The sequence below is a fragment of the Pteronotus mesoamericanus genome, unplaced genomic scaffold (genome assembly GCF_021234165.1).
Source record: "Pteronotus mesoamericanus isolate MK-2021 breed Mesoamerican mustached bat unplaced genomic scaffold, CSHL_Meso_final scaffold_36, whole genome shotgun sequence".
Taxonomy (NCBI): Eukaryota; Metazoa; Chordata; class Mammalia; order Chiroptera; family Mormoopidae; genus Pteronotus; species Pteronotus mesoamericanus.
Window position 1 is genome coordinate 17,866,397 of NW_026555313.1, and position 21,471 is coordinate 17,887,867.

Sequence of the window (21,471 nt, forward strand, 5' to 3'; positions counted from 1 at the left end):
AGCAAGTAGGAGGAGGCCACAAATTAGGAAGGGCTCCTCAGGGAGAGGCCTCAGACAGCAGAGTCTAGGGGCCTTGTAGATATTGGCTTCACTGGGGACTTGAACCCCTGGCTGTGGCCTTGAACTCCTGTTTGTTTCCTTTTGGTTCTTCCTTAACATTCAGTCAGGTCATTTTGGAAGTTCCAGCCTGTTTAGGCTGTGCTAAAGGAAACCACAGAGTGATGGTCCAGAGCTTCTGTGGGCCAGTGTGGTGGTAGCAACAGGAAGCACAGTGGTGCCCATGGAGAGAGGAGAGAGGGAGAAGGCCCACTTCCGACCAGCCTCCCTCCACACCTCAGATTCTCCTTGCGGACTTCTCTGCATCAACCTACAAAGGCTTCTTATTTCCTTTTAAAGAAGGGCTTGCCACCATGGCACTGGTAAACTCCTCTCTAGCCCAGGGTGGGAAGGAAACAGCCTAGTGCTCTTGATGACCTTAACACTTCTGGCTCTTCCCTGAACACCCGGTCAGATTCCTGTGCAACCAGACACCAGCCTAGAATCCTGGGCAGAGAAAGGAGCAGGATCCAGCCTGTGCTCACTCACATCCCCTGGGCCTTTCCAAATCTGCCTTGCAACTTTGAAAAGTGTCCACCTGGAGGTGGGTCCACTTAAGGACTTCTATCAGCAGCTTCTCCCTTTGCTATGTGACCTGGGTAGAAACAGGCAACGTCTCAAATCTTCGGTTTCCTCTTCTGTAAAGTGAGAAGAGTGGTATTAACTCTTAGGATTAGCATAAGCAATTGCTGAGTCTGTGTCTGAAAAATGTCTGGCACCACGCCAGGGCCATAGAAGGGGTTGCCTATTCACTATTCTGAGGCACAGAGTTGGGTTCTTTCCTGGGCCAGGCAACAGTGACACTCTGGTCCTTCCTAAGGAAGGGGCTGCAACACAACTCACAGAGGCCTCTAACTGGAGGTCCCAAACACAGGCGCTAGAACAAACTGGGGAAGAGGATAGGGAGAAGGAGAGCACAGAGCAGCAGCCTGCATTTTGAAGTGGGGAAGGAGGAATGAAGAACTGAGGCCTAGAAGCAGGAACATCTCCCATCCTTGGGGGTCCTCATCAATTACTCCCATTTCCAGCAAGATATAATGAACTGACTCAGGGGCTAGACATAGCACCAGCTTACACCTAGCAGCTATGTGCTGCTGGAGGGGTCACGTAACTTTCGTGAAATGGTAATAACAGCATCAGTTTCTCAGGGCTGCTATGAGGACTCGTTGGGAAAAATGCTGCATATAAAGGACTCAACACAAGCCATGGCACCTAGTGAGGACTCTATCACTGGGAGTTGGGATTGTTAAGGAGACAACCTACCCATTCTATAAGGAGAAAAACTGAGCCCACAGTGGAGGAAGAGGCCATCTGAGAAAGCACCAGGCAACTTGTGGGTGGAAAGAAGTGAGTAGCCTGGACTCGAGGCTCCAGCACTGTGTCCTCCAGAGAAGGTGCTGAGTAAGGCAGGGCCTGGACCTACCTCCAAGTAGACAACCCAGGGCATGACAAGCGTGGCTACAAGGAGGTCAGCGACAGCGAGGCTGACGATCAGGTAGTTGGTGGTGGTCTGCAGTGCCTTCTCGCGGGACACAGCCATGCACACCAGCACGTTGCCGAAGACGATGATGAAGATGAGCAGGGTGAGCAGCATGGCATAGTAGTTGTAGTGGGGCTTGTCAGCCTTCCCTTCAGACCCATTGAAGGGCCGGCTCCAGTTCTGGCTCTCCAGATCATCATCGTACCAGGACAGGTTCAGTGGATCCATTGGGGTAGCGGGGCCACTGGGTGGCCAGGCTCTGGCCAGGAGAAAAGGACACAGGGAGTGAGCAGGAGGACCTCCCAAAGCATGCCTCCCGTGGAGGATTCTGGAGCTAACCAGCCACTAGAAATTAAAAGAGAGCATTCTTCAGTCTCAGAATGTGAACTTTTGCATCCAAAAATTTTCTTAAAACATTGAGGCCTGCTGCCACTATTTTATTAGGAAGTCCTTGCAGATGGTAGAACAAATGAACAAATATAATTTTTTAAAAAGTTTAATAAAGTAAATGAGCTTGAGAAGAGATGACCATTCATTCATTCATTCATTTATTCAATAAACACATAATAAGCACATCACATTCACCACACACAAGTTCATGAGGAGGCCCAGCCTCTAAAGGTAGGAATAGAAATATGCATTCACTTATTCTTGCTTCCATAAATATTTATTGAGCATTGTTCTTGTAGTGCTAGAAACACAGGCAGGAACAAAATATACATGATTCTCCAACTCACAATCTAAAATCAACAATAGTCAATTAAGCAATTAAATCTGTGGGTCGTAGGCACTAGGAAATGGAATGGGGAGAGAGACACATAACCTAGACATTTAAAGAAGGCTTTCCAGAGAAAGTGATGTTCAGCAGACACCTTAAGGATGTGTTGGAATTAGCCAGGTAAAGAGCTGGGAGCCAAGGGAGGGTCTAGACATGGGAATCAGCACACGCAAAGTCAGAACCAGAGAGCAGGCGCTATGGTGGAGGCAGAAAGAGGTTCGGGCCAGCTGAAGCATGGAGGGACTTCGAACGACTTAAACTGGGGAGGATGCAATAGCTGTGATCATAGATGATCACAGGGGGGCCTTACAAGGCATACCAGCAGTTTAGACTTGAGCCTAATGACAGTGGAAACACCGCAATTGGATTTGCCTCTCAGAGAGAAAATTATGACTGTTATGTAGAGAACGGAAGGATGGGGCCAAGCAAGGTCACAGCACACCAACTGGGAGGCTACTGCAAGAACCCCAGAGAGGAATGATCAGGTCTGCACATGTGCACTGAGAGGCCTGAGGAATGGGCACCCCATCCCATGGGTAAAAAACGTCCCAAAAGAGGTGTTATTTGAGATGAAGTAGGAGGAGGAGTTAGCCAGGCAACCGAGGGATAAGGGGAGATGTTCCAACCAGAGAGAACACAACACAATCCCAAAGAGAAAATACTTCTGTTAGGCAAAAATTGTAGGGCATGATGGTGACACAGGGGAAAATTAAACTGGAGGGCCATTCATGGGCCAGATAGGACTTGGAAGTTTGGGAGCTCCTGAAAGTTTGGGTGCACAGGACTGACTCCATTAGATTGGTGTTTTAGAGAGGTCACTGGCTGCTACAGTGTAGAGGGGACTTTGGAAGGAAGTGAGGGGTAGCTGTAACTCAGGTAACAGATGGTGGTTGCTGTTAGGAAATGCCATGTCTGGCTTCAGGAACTAAAGCCCCACCAACAGGCGAGAGGGCTCCAAGGGTGGAACTAATCAAGGAGGCCTTGGGAAAACAGGCCACTGAGGAGATGAAACTTGTCTCCCTGACAGCCCCTGTGTCCCTCACATCACCCTGCTTGGCCCTGAGATGGCTGGTAGTCAATGACGGGTAAGAGCCCTTGATGGAAGGGACAACCTAAGCCAGGCACAGCCAAATTGGGCATCAGAGACAAAAACTTGGGGGACACAGAGAAAGGGCAAAAATACCCGCACCCCTCGGCTCGCCTTGAACATGGCCGGGATCCTCATTCTATCCGAAAGAAGTCTCCTTGTCTCTTGGTGGTTCCCTCCCCCGGCCTGGCTCAAAACAATACTGGAGACAGGCCTAAACTGGATCTGGCGGTTCCCAGGGGAAATCAGGCCTAAAAATAAATTCTTTCAAAGCATGCTTTGTTTCTCCCTCAAAAGCTATGATAGCCAGCTCACACTGGGAAGGAAATTTGCGTTATTTGCAGACCCTAACCCTAAACTCTTTGGCACCCTTATGTTTACTACGCTCTCATGTTTACTCGTCTCCTCACAGACCCATGTAAATCAGTGTGTTCCTGTGATTTGTTTTCTTCAAAGCATCATCTATTCTCTGTAAACATTAACATACTGCTGTAATGAGATCATCTGTACATTCCTATTACCTAGCCACATTGATAACCCTTTCAATTAAAGGCCTTTGGAAGAAGGGGCTAGGATGCTTTCACCACTAAAGGGAAGAGTCATGCCCCATCTCCTGGTAAACAGAGACGTGTTTGTGATGACTCATATTATTTCCCCCCATTCATGACAACCCTGGGATGGGCTCTGTGGGAATCAGAGCCCCTCTCCCTCCTCAGCTGGCCCTTGGACAGTGACCCTCAGATCCAGGAGCCATGCACATTGCTCCCAACAAGTTGCCAGATGGAAGTAGTGGGGATGAGAATTCAGAGAAGTGTTCAGAGTCAGTAGCAAACCTGGAAGTCAATTTCATGGAATCTGGTCATTGGATAGATGGGAGGTGGGAAGAGCATTGAGGGCAAACAGGGAGAGAAGTTGTAGAGGACAATTCTGCATTTCTGCACTGGGTTCTGGGAGGCTAGTAGTGCTGCTCACTGAGAAAAGGGAGCAGGGTGCTCAGAGGCAGGCTCGAAAGGCATTGATGAGCTTGACAGCCTGTATTTTGGTTGTGATTGAAACATAATGCATATATAATAGAGTTGGCTTTCCTGCTAACAAAAGTGTTCCTATTTCACACACTGGAATTAAATTTATTAGTTTTCAAGGCATTCTGCACAAAAGCACCATTATTTCCAGGTGCTACGGTACCCAAGTGGATTTGAAACACACCGATTTATGCCATTCTGGATGAACGTGCATCCAAATCAGCGCAGAGGGCACATCAGCCACAACAGGTCAGAGAGGACCCCCATCTGTGACCTGGGAGAAGGGTCTGCCCACCTCATCCCTCTCTGACATATTTGCTCTGCCAGCTCTCAGCAGAGAAGTGTGAATGATATCGTACCCAGCACCACCACTTTGGATTCTCTGGGGAAAGCAAAATGCCTAATTCCATGTGGGACGACAGGGAATGCCAGCCCCGCAACAAGTCTTCCAACTCAAGGTAGGGAAGCACTGTGTCCTATGATGCTGTCTTCTGCAAGCCAAGTGGGCCCTCTTCCCACTTGGAGCACACAGCAGGAGACCTGTATGTATGTATTGACCAGGCAACAGGGGCTACTGCTGCCATTCATTCACTCAGGCAGCATCCATTGATCCTGCTGGGAAGAAAGCAAGGAGCCAAGGAGTGTTGGCGGCTTGGAGACCTGGAAGCACAAGCACTTACCTGGCACCCTGACGGTCCCTCTCTGCCCTTCCTCCCACTCTCTCAGTCCCTCTTTGGGGAGGGCCAGTGGCATCTGATGGGGCCTCTCAGGTCTCTGTCTTCCCCACCCCACCCATTCTCTACACCCAACCAGGCTTACATTCCTGCAGTGCCATCCTGAGCCTGCCCATGAGGATGGCTCCATCTACTTGCAGAAGATCTGACAGTTTGCCAAGTTCTTTTCTATTTTTAATATACTATCTCATTTATCCTCAAAACAATCTCTGAAGCTTCTAATTATTATCCCACTATACAAATAAGAAAAGTGTCTGGAAAACTTCATTTCCTTTTTCTCTATTCACCCAGTCTCTACATATCCTTCACAGCAAGCTTGCTCAGAATCCTCCTGCCCTAGGATCTGTCCCAAGCCTACCTCACTGGATCTCCTTCCTCCCTCCTTGAGACTTCTACAGCATTGCTTCATGGTTTTGTTCTGGAACATACCCCCTTTGTGAGTCTGTTGCTTTCACTGAGGTGTAAACATCTCAAGATTACACTGTGTGTTACTTATGCCTCATCTTCTTCGTGGAATAATCAAAAGAGCTTACGAGCTCATTCTTCCATCCAACTCCTAACGCTGTGATTTGCAGGCAGTAATGATCCACAGAGATTTGCTGAACTGAATCAAAGTCTCTGTGAGTGCACCTGGGAAGAACCTCACACACATGCTTGAAAGTAGCTATTAACATAGTCCACCTGATGAACAAGCAACAAAAAGTAATGCAGCCCGAGTATCATGGGTGTTGCATGTCAAATCTCCAGGAAGCAGGCTGAGGAGGAAATGAGCATGCAGAAAATTTTTCAGGGATGCCTGCAGGCTCAAGACTTGCAGGGAAGTGAAGGAAGTAGGACTGCGCATAGGAGAAGTTAAGTTGCTTTGTAGTTGTCACACCACAGACCTCAGGTGTCGCGCCCTCAAGGAGCCTTGCAGAGTTGCCTGGTTGCCTGAATTAGGGCACCAGGGTCAGGCCTTTGTTCCCTCTCATAGATCATGGGCTGTCCCAGAGAAAGGGTGTGACCTTGAGAGAGTCATCTCTCTTCAGCAGTGGGCAATCACCAAGAAGGAGGACCCAGCTGTAAATTGTCAGTTGTCGACACCCCCAGTAGCTGAGGAAGGAGGGCATTAGTTGTACAGGGGATCTGGGTGACACATTATAGCACGCACTACAATGGATGTTCAGAAATCAGAGAGGATATGCCTGCACATGGGTATGGCTGAAGTGTTCATGGAAGGCTTCCTGGAGGGGGTGCACTTAAACTGGGACTTGAAATTGTGGATACAATTTAGGTGGTAAATATGAACATTGCAGATCAAGGAGTGGCTATGGGTGAACACTCATTCCTCAGGGAAACAGTGAGTCCCTTCACCCAAGGCTGGAAAAGAATTCATTCTTGCACTCAATTTTCTAATTAGTATTTATTCTCAATCATTCTTGTTGCTTTTTGCTGAAACAAATGTAATGTGTTCACATTATAGAAACAATGGGAAATCATGGAAAATGCCTAAATGCCCATAGTCCCTATTAACATCTTGGTACAGGGTTGTCTTCTGTGCCCTCAGCACCCTTCCTACTCAAGGCTGACATTTCTTATCAGCAGGGGCTGCCTGGCTAGTTCTCATGCTGTACCAAGCTGAGCAAATCTGCCCCTACAGGTAAGACGCAGTAGCATGAAAGGCACTGGTATAATATAGGGGCTGAAGAACCAAACAACTTGGGTTCAAATCCCAACACTCCCTTACTAGCTCTGGGATCTCAGTTATTTGGCTTTCCTGAGCCCTAGTTTTCTCATCTACAAAATGGAGATAGCAATTATGTTGTGAGGATTAAGTAAGATGATGCATATGTGACCAGCACAAGTAAACCCTGAAGGAGTGTTAACTTTAAAAACCAAACCAAGCAAAATACTGGGGGGGGGGGGGGGGGGGAGAGAAAAAAAACAATGTCTGTTCCTGAGCCATGGTTGCTGGATACACATGAGCGACCCCTGGGCTGGGAGTGCCCCTGGCCTGGCAGATCCAGCTCTCCCAACCCACCTGCTGTATAGTCAGTGACCGTTAGAACAGTTGTTATATTTCCGAGGCTCTGAGACAGCATTCAGTGTGAGATGCCCCACTGTGTCATGTACCACTAGGAAAAAAATGCCATCAAACCCCAATAAGCTCTAAGACGGGGTTAATTGTAAAATGAATTCTGATTTCAGAGACGTTAAAATGTTGGTGGGGTGTGTGTCAACTTAGGATGAATACAACACAGTGCCCTCCTGACATTTCCCTGCTGTGTTTTCTCAGGAGGCCGGCCAGTCCCCAGGTGGCCCCTGATCCTGCAGCAGCACTACCCCTTCCTCTTTCCCTTCTACCCCTCCAAGGGGCGTTCATGAGAAGACAGAGCAGGGAGAGGCCAGGCTGTGGTCTGTCTCACTCGGGGGGCACCTGGAAGACCCCTTGGGTCCCTACCCCCCAAGCTTCTCCATCCAGGTGAACTTTGCCTGTGAGGAGGGGAGAGCACCAGGTCACCTGGCCTGGGCCTGGCTCCAGAAAAGCCATATGAAGTCAATGCCCTCTCTGGGGTGAGTGGAGGACGCCAAGCCCACACAGCAGCCAGCACCCTGGATTTGCCAGGATGGCCTAAGCTTCTTGTGTTTTTTTGTTTTTTTTTTTCATTCTTAAATGGAGATTAACAAATGTATAACCCAAGGTGAGTTATTCATAACAGTTATAAGACTTTTCAGATGTATAAGATCACATTATTTTACATTTTTTTCCTGTTGCCAGAGTAAGCATTTTGATTTGGAGTTATGAAAATACAATCAACTTCCTTACCAACCTTTATATGTGACTCACCTTCATCTTCCTCTCACGTGGCTCCTGCTTCAGATGTAAAAGCTCCAAATCACAGTCCCCAGTCATTGAGCTCTTAGTGAGCACCAAATACATACATGGTCACGGCCATTTCTTCGCATTTATTGGTTTAGCTACATAGTCCTATCTCCTGGGAGAGAAATGGATGATCTAACCTTGCAGCCGAGATGCCTTCAAAATTCATATTTTGAAGTTCTGCCCTCCTCCCTTCCAACATGATGTTATTTGGAGGTGGCTAGGTCTAGATGAGGTGATGGGGGTGGGACCCTCGTGATAAGATGAGTGTCCCTGTAAGAAGTGACACCAGGGAGCTCGCTCTCGCCCTCTCACCCTCTCCCCTGCCCTGCGAGCTCACAGCGAGAGGCAGCCGAAGGCCTCACCAGGACCTGACCGGCTGGCACCCCGCCCTCAGATCCCAGTCTCTTAACTGTTAGAACACAAACTTCTGTCGTTTAAGCCACCGAGCCTATGATGTTTTGTTACAGCAGCCTGAGCTGACAAAGATGCCGCCAGATGCCAGGCCTCACTCAAGCAGGGGGCTGTCTCTCCCCCAAAGTACCATCTTCATCTTCCCTGTGCAGCAAAGTGGTGCATTGCTGCTCCCCACCCTGCCTTCCTCAGACGGGCTTCAGGCTTTTCTTTCTCAGCTTCCCTGGTATGTGGGAAAGAGGAGGGAGCCAGCCAGGACTAGGGGAAATTCCATCTGCAGGTGGCCTGCAAGCCTCAACTGTCACATGCCAGAAATCACCTGGCCCTCATCTGCCTCCAGCACTCTTTGTCCTGCCCCAGCTCGGACAGCCAAAGGTCTACTGAAAGATCTTCCAGAATCATCCATCAAGTTTTCCCAGCATCCAGGCCACCACAGTCTGCTGCAATTATTGCCTTCAGAGCTATATACAGTGGCTTTCCAAGAAGACATATGGTATGAATTGAGGTGTGCGGGTTACCTGGGCCAGGGGAATGGGGAGCTCCTCTTTCCGGCCTCAAGCTCCTCTGCCATTCATACTTTGTGCCTTACACATGGTACAATTCTCTGTGTGCGCCCTAATTTGAAAACTTGCTAGTTCTGGGGTAGGGAGAGGGAGAGGGGACAACAGGGGAGTAGGCATTGTGGTGAGGAGGTAGGCTCACATCCAGCCTGCAAACGGAAACGGCTTCTCACAAGTATGGGGGGGCGGCGGGGGAGGGGGACCTTTAAAGTTCCACAGCTTGAGCCTGTCCCCTAACACTGACGGTTTCTCTCAGGAAAAACTTGGAGGCAATTGTCATCCTTGGTCACCAGCTTGCTGGGGTGGGGCCAAAAGGGCCAATCCGTTCGGGCAGCCTGGAGCACTGGAGAAAAGCTGGCTGCTCCCAGAGGAGAGAGGAGAAAACTCCTTTTCTCTGATTCTGATTTGATTCCAGCCTCCAGCAAAACTCTGAGGCACAGGGCCCAGGGGTGGGGCTGCGAAACCCTTGGCTCAGTCTGAACTCAAGCAACCCAGTTGGTTCCCATATACCGCCTCCTCTGAAAGTTTGGCATTTGAAGGAATCAAATTGTCTAATTAAAATTTAACAATCCCTTATCAGGCTCATGGCGGGTGAGACAGTAGCTCTCCTCAACATATCATTTTTTTCCTCTTTTCTAAGACTTGAAGCCTTACACTGAAAAAGGAGGGGGAGCACTTCATATTTGCATTTCAAAAGCAGCTTGTTGGAGGGACTTCAGCTGGATGGGAATTGGGAGTGAGTGGGTAAGGGTCCCTCCTCAGACCCCACAATTCAAGCCACCCCTCCTCCTCCAATCGAAGATCCAGGCTGTGACTTGGGTGTGGGCCCTTCCTCAGCTCCCTCTGCAGCTTCAAAAAGAAAGAGTAGAAGGGGAAAAGGAAGGGAAGGAAGCATCTGCATTCCTTCCTGCTCCAGAGGGGAAAGGAGAAGAGTCACTGAATAACACCTTACTTACTGCACAGGGGGGCTGCTTCAGCATGGGAGAGAGGAACCAGGAGCCCAGGAGCCAGGGCCCTCCCACAGCCCTAGGCCAGGCAGTCACAGAGAGCACCTTCTGGGCCCAGAACTTGGGAAGGCGCTTGAGTGGATGGAAGGCGTAGTTCCATCTTATCTCTGTGGAAAGGCCTCCGAGTCCTGGGGCTGGGGATGGGAAGGATGGTGGGAAAGGGTCTGAGGGTGGGGGTGGAGGAGCAGGAATGTTGGAGTGGAGAATAGGGAAGTCTGAGTGTAACAGTGGAAAATTGTAACACTGGGATATTGTAACCTACCTCACCATTCTTTTGGCATTGTTTCTGTAAGTGCTGACTCTAATTTGTAGCTTATAGGTGAACAGCATATTTGTATGAGAATCCTAGGAACTAACTTCAAAAGATACAGACTCCAACTTCCAGGCATCCTAGGTCAGGAAGATTTGCTGACCTTCAACTGTGCAGCCAGGATGACTAAATCAGGATGACACACACGGGACTGTCACTTGCCTTATCAAAATGGACCGTGCTCATCTGCATGTAGAGAACTTTTCACCCCTAGATCTCTTTGTTCTGTTCCCCTCTCCCTCCTTATAAAAACCTCTGCCTGCACTGAGAGGTGGAGATGGGCTTTATGACATAAGTCCCCCATCTTCCAGGAGATGGGCTTTGAGACCTGAGTCTCCCATTTTTCAGGTGTCTGACACCTGCAAATAAACCACTTTCCTTTACATCCGCACCTGCCCCTTGAATAGAGGTTTCCGTAGCGCAGGCAGCAGACCCGCAGTTTGGTTACAAGAGTGAGGGTGGGGCGATGGATGCTGCCACTTCCAGGATGCCCCCTCCTACTCCTCGCCCTGAACGTCTTTCCCAGAGTCCCAAGCCAGACATGTAGGGGAGTAACGTGGTGAGGCTGGGGGTCTGGCTCAGGCACCAATATTCACACTAGAGGTCCCTACTTAAGGAGAGGAGACACCCTCCTCTCCCTGGCACAGGCAAGGTCCACTCCCAGAAATTCCTTGGCTCCAAGAGATCAGGGGAATGGTGGGGGCAACTCATTCTCTTGCTGCTGGTTGGGGACAGGTGTGAACTAGACCTAGGCTAGTGGGGAAACCTGTTCTCCAGTGGCCTGGGCAGGGGAGTAGGAGGGCTGGGAAGGAATGCCACCCACTGACACCATCCCCTCTTTGTGCCCCCTCCAGGCATGGTGAGCCTCTGTGGTCCAACCTGGAGTTCTGCAGGGCAGCCAAGCAGCAGCAGAGCTGTTATTTGTAGAGAAATTGTCTCGATTTCCTCAGAAAATGTGGACCAGCTTGGAAGAATCTCCCATTCTTGCTCTCTGGCTGTGTCTGACCCCACCCAGCTGGAGCCAGGAGGGTGGGCATAGTCTTGAGGGCTCTCAGTGGCCCAGCCTGAGGTTCATAACCCAGTCACCTGCTCAAAGCCCCCCACACACATTCGCTGAAGTTGAACGTAGTCAGGCAGTCCCAGCCTTGCCTCCCACCTCAGGGCCAAGAGAAGCTCGCCTTGCATGCTCTTTCAACTTCCTGTCACAAAGGCCACAAACCTACCACCACGAGGACTCCTGCTCCCTCCCCTTGGGTCCCAGTGTCCCAGCTCCAGACCAGGCCCTGTCACTCCACCAGGGCTCAGGATTCAGTCCCAGCTGGTGCCTTCCTCCTCCTTACCCTTCAGGTCAGCCCTTTCTTCAGAGAAGCCTTCCTGATACTCTGGCTCAGAGCTGCCCTCTCTCTCGATGCTTGCACAGCACATGTGCTCCTTGGTGGCATTCATCACGAGTGTGACTAGGTCATTATTTGTTTAATTATTTCTATAGGGTCTGTTCTTTTGCCAAACTGCAAACTACACCAGCATAAGAATCATACCCGCAGACTGAGTGGTGTGGCTCTACGATAGGGGCTATTTTTCTCTCACAAGCCCGACCAGTGGAGTGCCCTCCCTTCACATGCCCAAATCTGGGTCTGTTTGGGCCTGATAAACAATGCTGGCCTTACACTGATGACTCCCCAAGACCCTGCCTTACCACAAAGTCTGTGGACACCCTGCAGGGGGCAGCTTGGCTTGGTATATACTCTGGGACTATTGCTGAGTGGCTCAGACCCAGCACTGGCACTGAGTTTGAACCTGTATCAGTCTGGTGAGCACCACATGTCCTTACCTGGTGACTCACTGAGAACCTACTTCATGCAACTTGAGTACAGCCAGAGGCTCTTTCAGCGACTGAGCCTAACAAGCAGCTGGCAGGTAGAGGGAAGTGGAGGTGGATCCCAGGTGCCTTGAGACTTTTGGAGACTTGCCCTTGGGCTCAGTATTAATGAAAGCTGGCCTTGGTGTACAGCTTGATCCTTGTACATCTAGGCTCAGCAGAGACAGTCACAAATTGTGAATTGCCTTGTAGTTCCAAATAGGTTGTCCAGGGCTAGTCACAAGCAGCATCTGACATTGACATGAACCAGAGTCCCTCACAAGAGGCCCCAAAAACCAGCACACCCAGTGGCCCACTTTAGACAACATCAGAGCAGGATCCAATTGCCTTCACAAGTGGCATATCTAAAGGGAGATCTTGGCAGGCACCCAACCCTGTTGAGGCAAATTCTACTTCGTGTGGTCAGCACCTGCACAGCAGCTCATATACAGTCGTCAGGGTTGACTTTCCCAGTCAGCCAGCCTAAGGGCCAACCCCACGTATGAACAGACTAATAGCAATCATGACTCAATTACAACAGAAGGGCTTACATAACCAACACAAGGGTTGTTACTAGAGTATACAGCTCAGGTGATCAAGGACACTACACCACTGGGTCCCACCTACTACACAAGGCCACCCTACCAAGACTGGGAAAAAATAGCAGCTCTACCTAATACATAGAACCAAACTCAAAAAGGCAGACAAAATAGGGGAGCAAAGAAACATGCCCCAAATATAAGAACATGAAATATCTCCAAAAAAAGAGCTAAATGAAATGGAAGCAAGTAATTTACTAGATATAGAGTTCAAAAAAATGATTATAAGGATGTTCGAAGAACTTACTGAGAAACTCAAGAAACTTAGTGAGAATTTTAACAGCATGAAAAAGGACATAGAAACCATGAAAAAGAACCATTCAGAAAGAACGGACACAATATCTGAAACGAAGAATACACTAGAAGGCATAAACAGTAGGTTGGATGAACAAGAGCATTGTATCAGCAATTTGGAAGGCAAGGTAGAAGAAAACACCCAATCAGAGCAGCAAAAATAAATAAATAAATAAATAAACAAACAAATAAATAAATAAATAAGGCTAGTTTAAGGGACCTTTGGGACAACATGAAGCACAACAACATCAGCATCATGGCCGTACCAGAAGTAGAAAAGAGAGAGGAAGGGATTAAGAACTTGGGAACATATTTGAAGAAATAATGGAGGAAAGCTTCCCTAACCTGGTGAAGAAAAAGGACACACAAGTCCAGGAAGCAGAGAGAGTCCCAAACAACATGGATTCAAAGTGGCCTACACCGAGACACATTAAAATTAAAATGGCAAAGGTTAAAAACAAAGGGAATCTTAAAAACATCATGAGAAAGACAGTTAGTTATCTACAAGGGAATTCCCATAAGACTGTCAGCTGATTTCTTAACAGGAACATTTCAGGCCAGAAGGGATTGGCATGAAATATTCAAAATGATGAGAAGCAAGGACCTAGAACTAAGACTATTTCACCCAGAAAGGCTATCATTTAAAATTGAAGGAGAAATAAAGGGCTTCCCAGAAAAGAAAAAGTTAATGAACACCAAACCAGTATTACAAGAAATTTTAAAAGGTCTTCTTTAAGAAGAAGAAGGGAGAAAAAACAGAGAAACATAGCTATAAAGAGTAAAATGGCAATAAGTACATACCTATTAATAATCACTTTAAATGTAAATAGCTTAAATGCTCCTATCAAAAGACATGGGGTAGCTGAATGGATAGGAAATCAAGACCTATACATATGCTTCCTCTAAGAGACCCGCCTTGGAACAAAAGATACACACAGACTAAAAATAAAGGGATGGAGAAATTTCATGCAAATGGAAATCTAAAATAACTGGGGTATCAATACTTATATCTGACAAAATAGACCTTAAAACTAAGGCTATATTAAGAGATAAGTAGTGTAACTGAAGCAGTAATCCAAAAACTCCCAACAAACAAAATTCTTGGACTGGATGGCTTCACAGGTTAATTTTACCAAACATTCAAAGAACTAGCAAACTACTCCAAAAAAATTCAACAGGAGGGAGGACTCCCAAACTCATTTTATGATAGCAGCATTATCTAAATTCCAAAACCAGATAAAGACTCTATGAAGAAAGGAAATTTTAGGTCAATATCCCTGATGAACATAGATGCTAAAATCTTCAACAAAATACTAGCAAGCCAGATGAAGCAATACATGAAAAAGATCATGCACTATGATCAAGTGGGATTTATTCCAGGGATGCAAGATTGGTACAACATCCATAATCAATAAATATGATACACTACATAAACAAAATGAAGGATAAAAATCACATGATCATATCAATAGATACAGAAAAAGCATTTAATAAAATCCAGTTCTCATTTATGATAAAAATGCTCAGCAAAGTGGGAATTGAGGGAACGCACATCAACATAATAAAAGACATTTATGACAAACCCACAGCCCACACAGTACTCAATGGGCAAAAACTAAAAGTGTTTTCCTTAAGACTGGGAACAAGACAATGATGTCCACTTTTACCACTCTTACTCATCACAGTACTGGAAGCCCAAGTCACAACAATCAGGCAAAAAGAAGAAATAAAAGGAGTCCACATTGGAAAGAAAGAAGTAAAACTGTCATTATTTGCAGATGACATGACACTGTATATAGAGAACCCTAAAGACTTCACCAAGAAAGTACAAGAACTGATAAATGAAGTCAGTAAAGTAGCAGGATAAAATATAAATATCAAAAAAATCAGTTGCATTTATATATACCAATAATGAACTATCACAAAGAGAAACTAAGAAAACAATCCATTTTTCAATTGCATCAAATAATAAAATAAAGTACCTAGAAATAAATTTAACCAAGGATGTAAAAGACCTTGGAGAATTATAAGACACTGAAAAAAAATTAAAGATACAAATAACTGGATGCATATATCATGTACCTGGATAAGAAGAATTTACATTATTAAAATGTCCATACCTCCCTACAGATTCAAGGCAATTCCTATCAAGATACCAACTACATAATTCACAGAACTAGAACAAATATTTCAAAAATTTATTTGGAATCAGAAAGACTTCAAATAGTCATAGCAATCTTGAGAAAGAAGAACAAAGTTGGAGAAATCACGCTATCAGATAGCAAATGATACTACAAGGCCATAGTAATCAAAACAGCATGGTACTGGCATAAAAACAGTCAAATAGATCAATGGAACCAAATAGAGAGCCCAGAAATAAATCCATGCTTTTATGGTCAATTAAAATTTGACAAAGAAGTCAAGAACATATGATGGGATAAAGACAGTCTACTCAATAAATGGTGTTGGGAAAATTGGACAGATACATGTAAAAAATGAAACTACACCACCTTCTAACACCATACACAAGAAAAAACTCAAAATGGATTAAAGACTTAAATGTAAGATTTAAAACCATAAATATCCTAGAAGAAAACATAGGGCCCTGACAGGTGTGGCTCAGGAAGTTGGACATCACCACACAAACTGAAAGATCCACAGTTCGATTTCTGGTCAGTGCACATGCCTGGGTTTTGGTCCAGGTGCCTGGCTGGAGGGGTGTGAGAGGTAACCTATCGATGTTTCTCTCTCATGTTGATGTTTCTCTCCTCCTCTGTTTCCCTCCTTTCCCCCTCTCTAAAAATAAATAAATAAAATAAAAATTAAAAATAAAAGAAAACATAGGTAATCAATCTCAGACATTTCTCATAGCAATATTTTTCCTGGTATATCTCCTTAGACAAGAGAAGAAAAAGAAAAATAAATAAATGGGACTACATTAAACTAAGAAGTTTTTGCATACCAAAGGAAACCATCAACAAAATGAAAAGATAATTTACTGAATGAGAGAAAATATTTACCAATGATATATCTGATAAGGAGTTAATGCCCAAAATTTATAAAGAACTTATGAAACTCAACACTAGAAAAACAAACAATACAATTTTAAAAATGGTCAGAAGACCTGAATAGACACTTATCCAAAGAGGACAGACAAATGGTCTACAGACATATGAAAATATGCTCTACGTCATTAATTGTCAGAGAAATGCAAATTAAAACTACAGTGAGATACCATCTCACACATGTCAGAATGGCTATCATCAATAAATCAACGAACAACAAGTGCTGGTGAGGGTGTGGAAAATAGGTAACCCTTGTGTACCAATGGTGGGAATGCCAATTGGTACAGCCACAGTGGAAAGCAATATGGAGTTACCTCAAAAAATTAAACATGAAACTCCCTTATGAAGCAGTGATTCCACTTCTGGGACTATATCCAAAGAAAACTAAAATACTAATTCAAAAGAATATATGCACCCTTATGTTCATTGCATTCACAATCACCAAGACTTGGAAGCAGCCCATGTGCTCATCATTATATGAATGGATAAAAACGCCGTGGTACATTTACACAATGGAATACACTTGGCCATAAAAAAGAAGGAAATCTTACCTTTTGTGACAACATGGATGGACCTGGAGAACATTATGCTAAGTGAATTAAGCCAGTAAGAGAAAGACAAATGCCATATGATTTCACCCATACATGAAACTTAATGAAAACATAAACTAACAAACAAAATAGAAACAGACTCATAGATAGAGAACAGACTGACAATTGTTAGAAGGGAGGGGTTTGGGGCAGGATGGGTGAAAAAGGTGAAGGAATTGAGCAAAAAAACCCCAACAAACTCATAGATATAGACAACAGGATGGTGATTACCAGAGGGAAAGGCAGGGGTGGGGGAAAGAGAAGAGGGTAAACAGAGGATAAATGGTGACAGAAGGAGACTTGACTTTGACTGCTAAACACACAATACAGTATGTAGAGGATGTATTATAGAACTGTATACTTGAAACCTATATAATTTTAAAACCAATGTCAGCCCAGTTTTTAAGAAAAGAATCATAATTATCTTGCCTTATTATGATCTTCTCACTTCTCAGCACTGCTCCTGGAAGTGGTAGGTGCTCAATCAATGAGAGGCATTCCTGGGCGCTAACATCTTCCCCGAAGTGTCAAGGAGCCATTCCCAGGGTCTCTTTCCACTCTGGTTGTTGTTTCTCCCCCTGGATCCTTCTCAAGGGGCACCAGTAGCCTCCTCCAAGGTCTGCATGTGGACCGTGAGGTCCCAGTCATGGTGATAGCTGGGGTTGAATGCCCCGCTGGTCGGGGTCAATCCTGGTGGGCCCTCACTGGGGCACACAAGATTACAGGCATCGGAGGAGAAAGAAAATGCTCGTGTGTGAAGGGGTGTATAGGTGTGTGTGGAGGTGGGCAGATAACCAGAGTTCTGTGGGAAGGGAAGCATGGGTCTGATGGGGATAGTTCTGAGCTCCTGGGAAGCCTGGGGGAACGCGTTGCACAGCATCTAGATTAGCAGCATCCACTGTGGGTGTAAAGGTGCACGCAGGCCACAGTAGCCTGGAGCCCCCTTCTCACACAGCTCTAATCTATAGCTATAAAGCATGCACGGTGAGCACACTGAGTGCTGCTGAGACTCACAACTCATCGAATGGGCTGCAGGGTAAGGTGGGGGTCTCCCAGGGACAGGCAGGAACACACACAATTCCTCATCCAGTTGTGGAAAGGGGGCGGGGGAGAGACCAGAGGTGAGAGTGACGGGGACCTCCTCATCTCTGATGCTCTCATCCCACATGCCTGCTGTTTCTGCTTCTCCCAAATGTCACCAGGTGTCCCTGGAAATGTGGACTGTCAAGGACTTCAGAACTTTATGTTCTCATTTCTGGGCCAGGGTCTACCGTGGGGTGAGGTAGGGTCTGGGGACACAGTGAATGCAAGAAGGGGTATCTGCCTGACAGTCCCATCTCTGTGGATTTTGGTGGCTCCGTAAAAATGTCTCCTTGCAAACTGTCAAAATGTCACAAATTAATTAACTGTTAGCTAGAGTGACTCAGTGGGGAGAGGGTGGGGGAGAACCACTGGGTGGTAGCGGTACTGTTCTCTGCGTGCTCTGCCTTTTGATTAAAAATCCTTGCTTCTCAACACTGTGTGAGGGAAGGATCAGATCACTGGGGCAGCTCACGTGCATGCAGAGCAGAAACTTGGCTACTGGGATGCAGCACGGAGGGGGTGGGGCCTAGGGCCCCCTCCCAGAGGAATGGAACACAGTGGGGAGAAGGAAGCATCTAGAAATTGCTCAGGGGATCTAAATTCAGATTGGAGCCAACAGGCTGGCACTGTTTTCTTTTATCCTTTTTCTCTTTTACCTTCCCTCCTCAATTTCCCCCCAGGAATTAAAGAACTGGGGTGTTGAGCTGGTTTTGCCCTAGGGCCAGGCCCCATCACAGGAGCCTGGGAGGCTGGCTCACTGAGCTGCCCGACTAGACTACACTGCCAGCAGGAGCCAGGAGAGGAGGGAGGGCTGGGTCTCAGACCAGCCTCCTTGACCTTTACTTTAATTTCAGGAAAGAACTGAGAAAACATGCTCTTGAAAGTCAAGAGGGAGATAAATCCTGAACCTTATTGCTCTAGAAGAAGGAAAAACAATCCTCACTATTTGGCAGAAAATTGCCCAGCTTTATGAAAACACAGTCCTGTTCATAAAAAGCAGGTCCAGTCCAAATAATAACCAACATGCTGCTACTGGGAGCCCTCTCCCCACCAAGCTGGCACCGGGGATGTAGTTTTCCACAAAGGTGAAAGGTAGGGACAACATTTACCTGGATGCACACTAATAACTGTTTGGTGCAGTGCCTCAAAGACAAAGTGAAGGTAAAAAGTCACAGGAATGCAATCAGCAAAATCCAGATTATGGAAAAGGCTTCAAGACAAATGACCTGGTTTCTTCCAAAAATAAATTGCACGGAAACAAAAAAAGAAATGGAGGGGGAGGATTTTATAATAAAAGCAACTTAAAAGCCTTATCAGTCAATTGCAACATGTGGACCTTACTTGAATCCTGATTCAAAGAAACCAGGTTTTAAAGATCCTTAACATTCATGAGACCATTGAAAATTGGAAGAGTAGATTTTTAATATTAAGGAATTATTGATTATGTTTGAATGTGGCAGTGACATTCAGGTTAATTTTTTAAGAATCATTTTTAAGACATACATAGGAAATATTTATGGATACAGTTACATGATTTCTGTGATTTATTTTGAAAGACTACCTAGGAACATATAAATGAAACAAAATTGGCCATAAGTTGATTGTGGTTGAAGCTGGGTGATGACACACTGAGGTTCACTGTATCATTCTTTTTAATGTATATACTTGAAATTTTCTATAACAAATAGTTAAAAAAAAAAACGTCTGATCTGCTATTTAACGTTCACAGCCTCCCTCCCCAAATACGGGTGCAAACTAGACTTTGGGCTGTCTTCCGGACCCTGTTGCCTTATTATAAATGTTGGCTTCCTCTCTTGCCCATCGGGCCTGACAGACTCTCCCTCTGTCCCCACCACCACTTTGCTTCTCTATACAGGAGCTGCAGTTCCAGGACCCTTTCTCGAATACATGACAGCTTTGGTCTAATGGACCATCTCCCCTCTTTCCCAAAGGATGGTGGCTCAGCTGGTAGAGACAGAAGATGGGGGGTAGACACCTACTCTAATGACAAAAATAACAGCTACTGAGTTTCTGTTCTATCCCAGTCATTGTGTGAAGCACTGTGCAATATTACTTCATTTAATCTGCACAATAGCATTATGAGATATTATTTCCATGTTAAAGATGAAGAAATAGGAACAGAGAGGGTGAGTAACTTGCCCAAGTTTGCCCAAGTTCACCCAAGTGCAGTGGGTTATGAACACAAGTCCATCTGCCTCCAGAATCTAGACTCTGTTCCTTACACCAGCAGTTGAGTATGGGTCTAGCAAGGATCTGGGAGTAGGAAGCAATAAGATCTTCAGATTCCGGGTATGCAGTGCATCTGCTGAACAGTTGTCTTTATCTTAACTACAAACATGGTGCCTTCAAAGGTCTCAGCCTACCAGGCTGTTAGGTCTCAGACTGATGTACACAACAGAACCCTTCACAGACTTACAAAGAGGGAAATTGGAGTCCAGGGCACACCCAAATTTCCTCAGAGTCCTGAGTACCATTGAGCAACAGGATGTTTTGTAAAAAATGACATTCTTGGAGTCTCCAGGGCATCAAGCTGCTCGGGTGACGTGAGCTCTGAGGACAGAACATGCTGCATTTGGGGCAGAGTGGAGGAGTGTGAGCAAGAACTGGGGTCCCACCTCACCCTGTCTGAGCCCAGGAGCTGCCTGTGGGCTCATCCCTTCAGACCAGTTCAGTCTAACTTCTTCCTGCTGCTCCGTTATTTCCTTGGAGTGTGGACCCACCAGCAGGGGTGGCACTATGGGCCTGGGCATCTTGCCTGCCTGAGCTCTGGTACCTCACTCAGAAGAGGAGCAACATGGGCATAGCAACAGCAAGGAGAGGGAGGCCACTTCCCTGCCCCAGGACAGGCTGGGGGTAGGGACAGAGCCCCTGACTTCCTCTCCTACATGTCAGTAGGTCAGAAGGGCAACCACAGCGATGGGCAGAGTCCCAATAGCTGTGTGCCCACTGGGATGGCACTCTTGCCCCTCTATAGCCCTGTCCACAACATTTGGGGTTTTTCTAAGCAGCAATTCCCAGAATATAAAGAGAAGCACCTTCCTTCTATCATGGGAACTGAACAAGAGAAGTCAATATGGCCTAGTCTGTTTTTTGGTGGTTGGTTTTTTTTCTTTTCAATCAGACAGCCAGCCCTGGATTTCAGTCACTTCCATCGCTTGCGAGCAGTGTGGCCTTGGCAGTATGATCACCATGGGCCTTGGTCTTCTCATCTATAAAATGGAGACAGCAACTCCCTCTTCACTGAGTTAAGTTAACTTAACTCAGTGAACTAAGTTATAGAGTTAACTTAGAAAATGCAAATGAAAGAGCCAGGACACGGTAGATGCTCAGTAAATGTCAGCTAATGTCATCAAGCGGGATGCCACCACTCCCAGAGAGATGGAGCTGAGCTGTGTGAGGGGCCCTGAGAGAAAGAGGCCCATTATTTTCTGGTGGCCCCCATCCTCTGCACACTCCAGAGAGCCTGAGCCATGCCGAACAGTTAGGTAGTTCCCACCAACCAGCCCTGAGCTCAAGCCCTGAGATGTTGGGGGCACCCGGCAGGTGACCTTTGGTTAAAGTCTCCATGCAGATTTGTAGCAGCCTTGACTTTCCTCTCTAAATCTTCACGAAA

General features: G+C 46.3%; 1 protein-coding gene across 1 annotated transcript in view; it reads right to left on the reverse strand.

Moving 5' to 3' along the window:
- Positions 1 to 21,471, reverse strand: part of DRD2 (dopamine receptor D2) — a 69,011-nt gene that overhangs the window by 10,821 nt on the left and 36,719 nt on the right. Inside the window, exon 2 of the mRNA XM_054592542.1 lies at positions 1,520 to 1,835. Within this exon, the coding sequence (XP_054448517.1) occupies positions 1,520 to 1,804 (285 nt within the window). The 5' untranslated portion in view covers positions 1,805 to 1,835. The remainder of the gene's footprint in view (positions 1 to 1,519; positions 1,836 to 21,471) is intronic.